Here is a 9688-nt window from a genome sequence, read left to right as displayed (position 1 = left end):
TTTGAATTTAAAAAGAAAGGAGTGGTATGTTACCGCAGCTTGGGCCTGAGAACCCAGAAGCTCGATGGTCTCAATATCACTCCCCGTGACGATGTCAGTGAAGTCGTGGGGAGTGATGGAGTGGTACGACCAGTCCTTCGCATGTTTGGTGGATCCAACCACCGTGTCACTTCTCCTAAAGCCCCAGTTAGGCCTAAAGGAGTGCGCCTTAAGTGGAGGATCCATATCATCCCCCAGCTCTACAACAGGGACGTGGGGCCTAAGGAAGATGGGAGCATCAGGCTTTCTCCTAGGATCCCTGTTCAGCTTGGCCCTCTTTTGGCAGCCAGATTCTCCCTCCTTAGGCCTGTTGATGTTGTTAATGGCCTCGCAAGCTGAAAGAAAAAAGAAGAAAAATATTAAACTTCTGGAGATAATAAAGTTGCAATAAAAAGGAAGAAAGAAATAGTTGCGCAGATATAAATTTACCCTTATCACGGGCCTGAGAGAGACCAACTTTCTTCAACTCCTCTAAAAGGGTCCAAGTGTCCGTTTTCCATCATTTGAGATAAGGGCTTGATAGGCCACCTCCTCCTCATCAGTTAACTTGATGCTACCAGGACTATCATCTGACACTTTACAAAATGGCCTAAGGAAGAGTGTGGCCCAATCACCCCAGCCCAGGTTAGCCTAACAAACTCGTCCCTCCACTTAGGGTTATTCTCAACTATAGAGTTGCTATAAAAAATATAGGGAATTTTGGGTCGTTGATGAATTAAAACCCAGCCCGGTTGACCCATGGAACTGTTATAAAATTGGAAAACTTTTCTAAAGACAGCTACGGAAAGAGGAAATTTATTTCTAAGACACAGAACCATAAAACAGATAATATTCCTCCATGCATTAGGAGGGAGTTGACAAGGGTTGATTTTTACGTCTGCAAGTAAACGAGGAATAAATTCGTGAAATGGGAACCTAAGACCCGCAGTCAGGGCTCCTCGATAAATAAACAAAGTGTCGCCCTCCCAGTTGCATGTCCTATCCCCAGGGGCGGCTGGGGTAATTCTAAGGTAGGGTGGAAGTTTGTACGTGGTGTTCATGGACTAAATCCTACCCTTAAACTCGTGGAAAGTGTTACCATGGTTGTATGAATCTAATTCAGATAAAAAGGGATATTCATCGCCTCTAGTGTTTATCATATCAATTAAAGAAGTGTACGGGGATTGGATTTGAATGGCAGTACCTCTCTTAGAAGTGTTCATCTTCCCCAAACGAGCTAGATCACGATCCGCCATTGATATTCTTCGAATGAAGGCTTGAAACCCAGAAAAAGCTTGAAGGTGGTGGAACTGCGGTGGCTGAGGTCGCCGGAAATCGCCTTCCTAAGAGAGAAATTTGAGAGAGTTTTTGAGAGAAGATTTGAGAAATTAGGAGTGAAGTGAGGATTCTCATTTCTCCCCTCTCTTTTATAGGCGAAAAGCTCGAAATACGAGGTATTTTAAGGCCCATATAGCAAGGCCCAACTTGAGGAAAGCCCACTATGGGAAAGTTTCAGGGATATTCTAGAAGCACGGATGGAAACTGGGAGGTTCAAAAATCGATCAGAATTTTAAAGAAATGTTTCGATCAGAGTCCTGATCGATAAAAGGTAGGAATCCTGATCGAATTTTCACTCGATTAAAAGGATAAAAAGCCATTTAGTTTTATCAGAGTCCTGAGCGATGAAAGGAAGAATCTTGATCGATACTCCATTCGATTAAAAGGGTAAAAAGCCATTTAGTTCGATCAGAGTCCTGATTGACGAAAGGAAGAATCTTGATCGATATTCCATTCGATTAAAATGGTAAAAAGCCATTTAGTTCAATCAGAGTCCTGATCGACAAAGAATAACATCCTGATCGAATTTTCATTCGAACAAAAAAGAATAAGCTTGTTTAATTCGATTGGGTCCTGATCGATTTCGATCAGGTCCTGATCGATTTCGATCAGGAATCCTGGTCGAAATATGATCGATTAGGGAGGCAAGTCTTAAGCTAGCTCGATCAGGATCCTGACCGATTTCGATCAGGAATCCTGGTCGATTTTGGCACAAATCCTGGTCGAATTCTCAATCGACCAGAGAGACAGAATGACAGCTAGTTCGATCAGGATCCTGATCGATTTCGATCAGGAATCCTGGTCGATTTTGGCACTAATCCTAGTTGAATTCTCAATCGACCAGAGAGACAGAATGACAGCTAGTTCGATCAGGAATCCTGGTCGATTTGAAACGTTTTCTGATCGATTTAGAGCCGAAAATTGAGAATAAATCCAGAAAAAGGATAAATTCTGAAAATTAAGGGAAAATTCCTGGAAATTAAGGAAAATCCCAGAATTAAGGGAATAATTCCTGGAAATTAAAGAAAAATCCCGGAATTAAGGGAAAAATCCTGGAAATTAAGGAAAAATCCCAAAATTAAAGGAAAAATCCCAGAATTAAAGGAAAAATTCTTGGAAATTAAGGTAATTCCTAACAATAAAGATTAAAGCAAATCATTGTAAATGTGTAGGTCGCTCCACGCTTTACGCAAAACGATACCCTGTAAGGGAACAAGTGAACTGAACTTCTGCAAAACCTAGCGACTGTTTCCCAAAAGTTGGGGGCAAATGATAGGGAATAAATAAATCCTGATTACGTAATTAATATTGCATTAATTACACATGATTTGGGCTACAAGGCCCAATAAGAAGATGTATGACATTCAGACCAAAAAGGTTAATCCATTGATCAAACCTGATGGACCAAATTAGGCCTGATGAAACAAAGAAGGCCCAAAACCCTAAATATTAATTAATTTCGTAATTAATTAATAAGGGAGAAAAACAGCCATTAAGATAAATCCTAGTGGGGATATAAATCCTTGTAGATTGGCCTCCAAGGAACCTCATAGGTTAAGGAATCAGCTTCCTACTTCTTAGGACTCCAAAGTCCATTCTAATTCAGAGACTTACCCACCAAGTCTCCTTACCCAAGTCCAATTCAAGGACTCCCAACATCTATATAAGGGGCCTCACCCCATAAATCAGAACTACATTTTTTGGCTTGATTGTCTAATTCACAGAGATACGTAGGCATCTCGTAAATGTAGAGTTAAGCTACGAAACACGAGGGCATCCATTAAAGGCCTTGAGCTCCCGAACCTTAGCAATAAGCACAGCAATTAATATACTCTAGTTTTTTTATCCATAACAGTTACCTTGAAACTGTACACTTAAATGGAATAATCATTTAAATTGTATGATTAACTATCAAGTGATATAACTGCCTCTTCTGTACTGGTGCAAAGTTCACATGTTTGTATGCTGCATTTTACTTTGAGCATTAGGGTGTCTAAAGAGTTAAGGAAGTAATAAATATCTTTTGTGTTGCTAACCTTTATCTTAATCATTGATGTTACAGCCTTGTGGCGTACTGTTTCCCTCATGGCTATGATTATTCTGTCATGGTGGGGATGCTCAATATCTTTAAACTCCCTGATTGTAGCGAACAATTGAAATTGAATATATCTTAAAAGGTTGTGTCAGAGAGATTGGGTGTTGAGCATGATGGCGAATACGTAAAGAAGTGAAAACAATTTGAAGCATGCTTATAAAGTTATGATATTTTATATGAAGAGTTTTCATCCTTCTTGACTTTATTTTGGTGATCCTTGCTGACTTGATTGAATATTTTATAAATTGCAGTCAAGGAGCTTAATATTGAAGAGCCAAAAACTGATATATCGTCCAATTTTCTTGATAAAGGTTTGTGTCGTATAACAATTCAGGCACCTAAATTTGTAGTTATGCACCCTTTCCTATCACGTATATTGAACTGGAAGGATTATTAGGAGGATTTATAGAACTCTTTGCGTAAAGCTTCTAGCGATAAGAGGAAAATGAATCCTGCTCTGAGGGATGAAGATAAACAGGTACACATTGATTTTTTTGTCAGGCTGTTTAATACTCCAATCAAGTACCAACTTTTATCTGATCTTCACAGGTGGCTGTTTCTGAAGACATAATTTTAGGGATGAAGGTTAGAGTTTAGATTTCCTATTATTTCAAATACGAATTATTGATGAACCTATTTCTTGTAGTAAAATAGTCGATCATCCATTGTTGTGTACATGGTCCTCAATCTATATTGAAACGTGACTAATTAGCAAAATCTACTGTACGGGGTAGTTCCAGGTCGGAGTGGGATGCCGTGGTATTCATCCCTCCTGGATTTGATGTCACATCGGATTCATCCCAGCGGAAGGTTTCACAGTGATATCATAAGTAATGTCCTTTTGAGAGCTCCTTGCAAGTTGTGTTATATTGCCTCCAAGTCTCAGTCCAGTGTATTCATATCCTGAGCTAGAATGTTAGATTGTATTACATTGCTCCAAAAATTCTTGGTTTTGCTCCTCTATATTTTAAAAGAGGATATATTAGCTATAGGTAATGGTGTTTTTTGCGACCATTCCTCTTGCATCAAGTGCATGGAGGAAACATCACACCCACATTAAGTGCAAAAGCATTAACTGATATTAAGAGCACTTCTTCTTTTGACACTTGCTCTTTAATTTCTATAACCATCTGATACTCGCATATTTCACACCCCAATTCATCATCACACATATTCTAATTTTCACTAAAATCTATCAATCCTTCTCATAGCACTTGAACAGTAAATAACCGTAGTTCTTTAGACTTGCACTTGTGGCCCATCTCATATTTCAAATCACAAGAAATAGCACAAGGCCTTTTGCAATCTTTACAGCTCTTATATCAGCAGTAATATACCACTATTATTTCTAATAGAATTCTGATATTCTCAACTAGGGCTTGAAAACTTTGTATTGTAGCCACATTTGGAGTAGGCATAAGATCCAGGGAATTGGAGCTGGTTTTATTCCTGGAGTACTGGATGTCGACATTATTGATGAAGTTGTTCAGGTAAGACCAGGAAATTATTGTGCTCCCTCTGTAGGTTTCATTCAGTTTATCTATCACCATATTCTACCATGCCAGGTGCTCTGAGCCTCTTTCTGAAAGGAAATGGATGACTTTTTTGATACAACAATAGAATAGTTGGATGAACAAATGGACAGTATATTATTGTTATTATATAGAAATTTTAATAGCGATACATACTTTCTACTCAAGATGTAATGTTGTTTCTGTCATTTAACATGTGTCAAATGATGAAGCCATAGAAACTGCAAAACTTATTACCGTAAAAGAAAGATTGCTGGTAAGTTTAACCATTTTTACACTCGAAATGGATCTCTTTCGGACTTCTATGTTTCCTTATGATGCTCTGCTCAGTTTATCTGCATCTGATTGTTAAGTATCTTTTACAGGTGGGAATATCATCCGGTGCTGCAGCTGCAGCTGCTATTAAAATCGCAAAGAGGCCAGAAAGTGCAGGAAAATTGATAGTTGTAAGTTTGTTTATTTTTATTATGAACACCAAACAAGTATATTTGGGAAATTAGCTTGTCATCATCCATCTGCAAGAATGCTGCTACTAAATCATTTTTAATGTATCATATAAACAGTTAAGTTGTAAACAAGAAACTAGCTAAAACAACTAATCATGTATTTGTATGTGGTCAGTGACTAATACTAAACTTAGCTTCTAAATATACGTTCGACATTTGTGAAGTAAATAATTTATAATATTTTCTTATACTTGTCTCCTATCAGCATTCATTTCATGTCTGTACTTTGTTGATTATAAAGACAAGCTCAAAAGGGAGTTGATTTAGCTGATACTATTTATGGTTGAGCAGCATATCCATCCATCCGGAGAGAATTTCTTGGGGAATGTGGCTTTAATGAGCTAGATAGGTAGATAGGTTAGGAATGTGATTGTAAGTAGAAAGTTTTTGATGTTGATGTAGATATAGAAATATGTTGGTTGAATGCTAATATATAAGTTTTTTGGTATATATTTGTTCTCGTTGAAGATTGTTTTTTTATTGATATAGTTTTTATGTTAATTAAATAGTACGATGTATCTTGGATATATATAACATCATTTAATTATTAACAAACTTTTTTAAAAAATAAGAAAAACACAACAATTTTGACAAGATAAATTATGTAAATAGGAACTTTCACATCGTTAACCTAAGTGAAACCGATGTGACATGCCATATTTAACATCGCCAACCTAATTGAAATCGTTATTATATGCCATATTTAACATCGGTTCTATGTAGCAACCGATATACTACACAAAGTAAGACATCATTTCTTTTGTTAGGTCAGACACACTGTAGAAGGGGGTTGAATACAATATTTATCACAATCAAATCGAATTAAAGAACTCAAGTAACAGAAAACAGACTTTATTCAATATAATAAACTCTGTTACAATATGGAACTGTCATCTCTCAGTGATGAACAAATATCACGAGAGCTGCTAGGGTTACAATGAATATTATTCTCGATAACGATAACACTTATAGTGTAAACCCTATGTCTGTGTTTATATACTAAATAGTTACAAGATAATCGCTAATTGATATGGAATATAATTCTGCTTCCTAAAATATATCAATCAGATATCTTTTCTTCCAAGTATTCTATTCTTCATAGAATTCCTTCTTCATGCATATCTCTTCTTGCGTTTGTCTTGATCTTCTTTCCTTTCAATCAGTCGCCTTCCTTATCTGAAAGTCTCCTTAAGTCCTGATATTATCTTCTGATAAATATCTCCTGATAACTTAAGTTCTGATAACTTAAGTTCTGATATCTTAAGTTCTGACTTTAGTATAAGTACTGATTTCCAGTTAAGTACTAATTTGTCCTGTTAAGTAAGATCTGAAAACTAAACACAAATCCTATTAGACATGACATTATCAAATATATCTAACAATCTCCCCCAACTTGTAAATTAGCATAATATACAAGTTTAACAGATATTTGATGATGTCAAAAATATTAAGTACAAATGCATGAGAATTTGACTAGATAACTACAACTTACAGTCCTTAAAGTTTTACCAACTTTAACTTGTGATAACAGCTTCAGTCTGTATACACATCAGAATTTGAGCAGTTGTAGATCTTGACTTGGCTTGAATTACTGATCTCTTTGATGTCAGGAGATGTTCTGAGATAGTTCTTTAACAAACATCTCTCAGCATATTTATGTTCATCAATCATCCTCCTTTTAGCATTCTTCAATTCAATTGTATCTTCACCAATTTGAAAGATAGCAGCGCTGAGATCATTTATTTTAGCTTTCCTTATGTCCTGATCCAGTCTGATCTAATATGCCTTGTCAGCCTCAAGATTAAATTCTACAGCCTTATAACCCAGAAAGGTAGTTATAATCTTAGCAGAGTTAGGCTTCATCTCAATAATATCACCCTTGTGATCTCTGTACTTGGGACAGTATGTGCTGTCAGACTTTACAGAATAAAGCTTCTTTTGTCTCTGAATTTGAGTCTTCAAATAATTTGCAGCACTTTCTGTTAATCTGTTCTTTACTTGAAGTAAGAATAGAACATGTTCTAATTCCTCAAAATACTTCAGTGGTATAGCATTTTCCCTTATGTGGTAAACCCTTCCATCTGTCATGAAATATAATAAGATATGTTCTTTCAAGAAGTATAGTAAACCATCTGTACAGATTCAAGTTGATTCAATCTTTCAGGAGTTGCTCCAACTCCTGGTTCACTTAAGGAAGTTGGATCATTGGTTGTGTTCTGCACTCTTCTTTCATCAGCACTACCCAATCCAGATTTATCTCTTGCTTCCTTTTCTGTAACCACTCTTGCTTCAAAACCACTTGTTGCAGTCTTCAATGGTTGAGTCTGTTTAGCTTTAGTGAATCCCGATAGGAGTAGCTTTGAGGATTTAACATGAGCAATGTCAGAGGTTTCCTTTAACTTATCTTCTGATATCAAGCCAACTTGAGCTATGTCAGAGGTTGCTTGCTTCAATGTCATATCAGAACTTACTATATCTTGACTCTGAAAAATTTGAGCCATGTCAGAGGTTGTTTGAAAAATCTTCTTATGCATCAGAGTAAGATTAGCATCTTCAAAAGATATTTCTTCATCCATAGGAGGCACATAAACCTTTATAGGTTCACCAACTTTTTCTTTGCCCTTGGACCTTGGATCTATCTGCATTTGTGATTTGGCCTTGGTTGCCTCAGGATTTACCCTTTCTTTTATCACAATGCCTTTAGCCTTAGGAATTTTCTTTTCAACAACAGAAGCTTCAGATTTGGAGTTGACTTTTTCTAACTAAGTCTAGCTTCTTCTTCCTTTAGACTCTCAAAGTCCATTCCCGGATTTTCTTTCAGAAATAACTGTCTTGAAATCTCCTCATCAAGTTCCAGATGTTTATCAGAACTTATCCTTTTACCAGTATCAGAAGTTATTCTTCTCCCAGTATCAGAACTTGTTCTTTGACTTGTATTTTTAGTTCTACTTGATGAAAGACCTTTACCTTGACCATGACCTCCACCCATTCCAGAGTTTCCCGGATCATATTTTCCATCATCCTTTCCCTTTATTGTCTTAATAGGTTTGCATTTGGACTTAATTACGTTCTCCCCCTTTTTGGCATCAGCAGGTAATAAAAGAGAGACAAGCAATTCCACTGAGGATTGGATCTCATTGAGTTGATTTTGATGAGAAGCTTGATTCTTCAAAATTTCATAAATCTGAGACTGTTGCTTCTCTTGGGTTTTCACAATGTAGGAAATTCTGTCAAAGGTAGGTTGGAAAAACCTTTTCTTTTCAAGTTTCAGATTCATATCTTGCTGGATCAAGTTTTCTTGAATTTTATTCACCTTGTCATGAGTTATTGAGTGTTGACCTTGAAGGTACCTTGTACTCAATGCAGTAACTCTCAGTTGTGTCTTGAAATCATCATTGATCAACATTTCATCAGCTTTTCCAAGATGCTCAGCAAGAATCTTTTTAGAAGGAACAAAGGTAACTGTGTTCCACTCCTTAGTCCACTCCTGTCCTCTAGGAGTTTCACTCCAAGGTACTGGTGCTTCTCCTGTAACAAACTTCTTAACTATCTCAGCTTTATGAACAGTTTGTTGAGGTGCATGTCCTGATGGACCAGCTACATCAGCATCTACATTTGTAGCAGTAGCTTCACCAATAACTTCATCATTAGCAGCATCAGAACTTGTAGAATCAGCATCAACAGCATCCTCTGATAAAAGAATAGTATGAGAGGCTATGGAGGCTTCAACATCATCCTCTAAATGCTGATCTCCAACTAAGTTCTGATCAACAGCCATATTCTGATGCTCACCTAAAATCTGATCTTCAGTATCTAGATGCAGAGAAGGTGTTGTAGGTAATTCTGCATTAAAATCAGCATCAAGAAATGGTGTTGGTGGTGGAGGGATTGGAACTGGTGGAGCTTCTAGATGAAAAATCGGAGGCACTTCCAAGTTATGGATGTCAATTTCATCACTTGGCCCCTGGTTATCAGCATGTACTGGAGATTGATGAGTTGCATGAAGGTCTGGATCAACACTAGGAGAATTATAAGCTTCAACAGGGTCTTGTGAGATCAGAGATTCCTGACCCCCTTCCTTAGCTGCTGCTTCCATTCCTTTACCAGAATCTTAAGGCCTTTTTGCCAATGATTTGAATCTTTTAGCTTTTGAGGAGTCTTTAGGAGCTGTATCATCAGAATTGCGCTTTCTAAGCCTT

The 9688-nt window shown here is 37.0% G+C and overlaps 1 protein-coding gene across 16 annotated transcripts; it reads left to right on the top strand.

Moving 5' to 3' along the window:
• The first annotated feature begins 3295 nt into the window (after positions 1–3295).
• LOC141670867 (cysteine synthase-like) lies at positions 3296–5937 on the top strand. Of its 16 annotated transcripts, XM_074476909.1 has the most exons (7): positions 3296–3614; positions 3704–3762; positions 3849–3929; positions 4001–4036; positions 4828–4941; positions 5349–5429; positions 5695–5937. In XM_074476909.1, exons 3-7 carry the CDS (start codon positions 3897–3899, stop codon positions 5749–5751), a joined length of 321 nt encoding a protein of 106 aa, XP_074333010.1. In that variant the 5' UTR covers positions 3296–3614; positions 3704–3762; positions 3849–3896; the 3' UTR covers positions 5752–5937. The 16 variants fall into 16 exon arrangements, 1 of the variants encoding a protein (XP_074333010.1); XR_012554800.1 differs by having other exon boundaries at positions 3296–3612; positions 3703–3762; positions 4851–4941; positions 5349–5937; XR_012554799.1 differs by adding an exon at positions 4192–4281 and having other exon boundaries at positions 3296–3612; positions 3703–3762; positions 4851–5937.
• The last annotated feature ends 3751 nt before the right edge of the window (positions 5938–9688 follow it).

The sequence above is a fragment of the Apium graveolens genome, chromosome 7 (genome assembly GCF_009905375.1).
Source record: "Apium graveolens cultivar Ventura chromosome 7, ASM990537v1, whole genome shotgun sequence".
NCBI classification, from domain to species: domain Eukaryota; kingdom Viridiplantae; phylum Streptophyta; class Magnoliopsida; order Apiales; family Apiaceae; genus Apium; species Apium graveolens.
Note: the sequence above shows the minus strand (reverse complement) of the source record. Positions and strands in the feature narration are given on the sequence as shown.

Bases quoted from the DNA above. Each gene is read 5' to 3' on its own strand.
- LOC141670867 (XM_074476909.1), top strand. From the start codon at position 3,897: ATGAATCCTGCTCTGAGGGATGAAGATAAACAG. The intron at 3,930-4,000 runs GTACACATTGAT...TGATCTTCACAG, and splicing joins TGAGGGATGAAGATAAACAG to GTGGCTGTTTCTGAAGACAT. The intron at 4,037-4,827 runs GTTAGAGTTTAG...ATTCTCAACTAG, and splicing joins ACATAATTTTAGGGATGAAG to GGCTTGAAAACTTTGTATTG.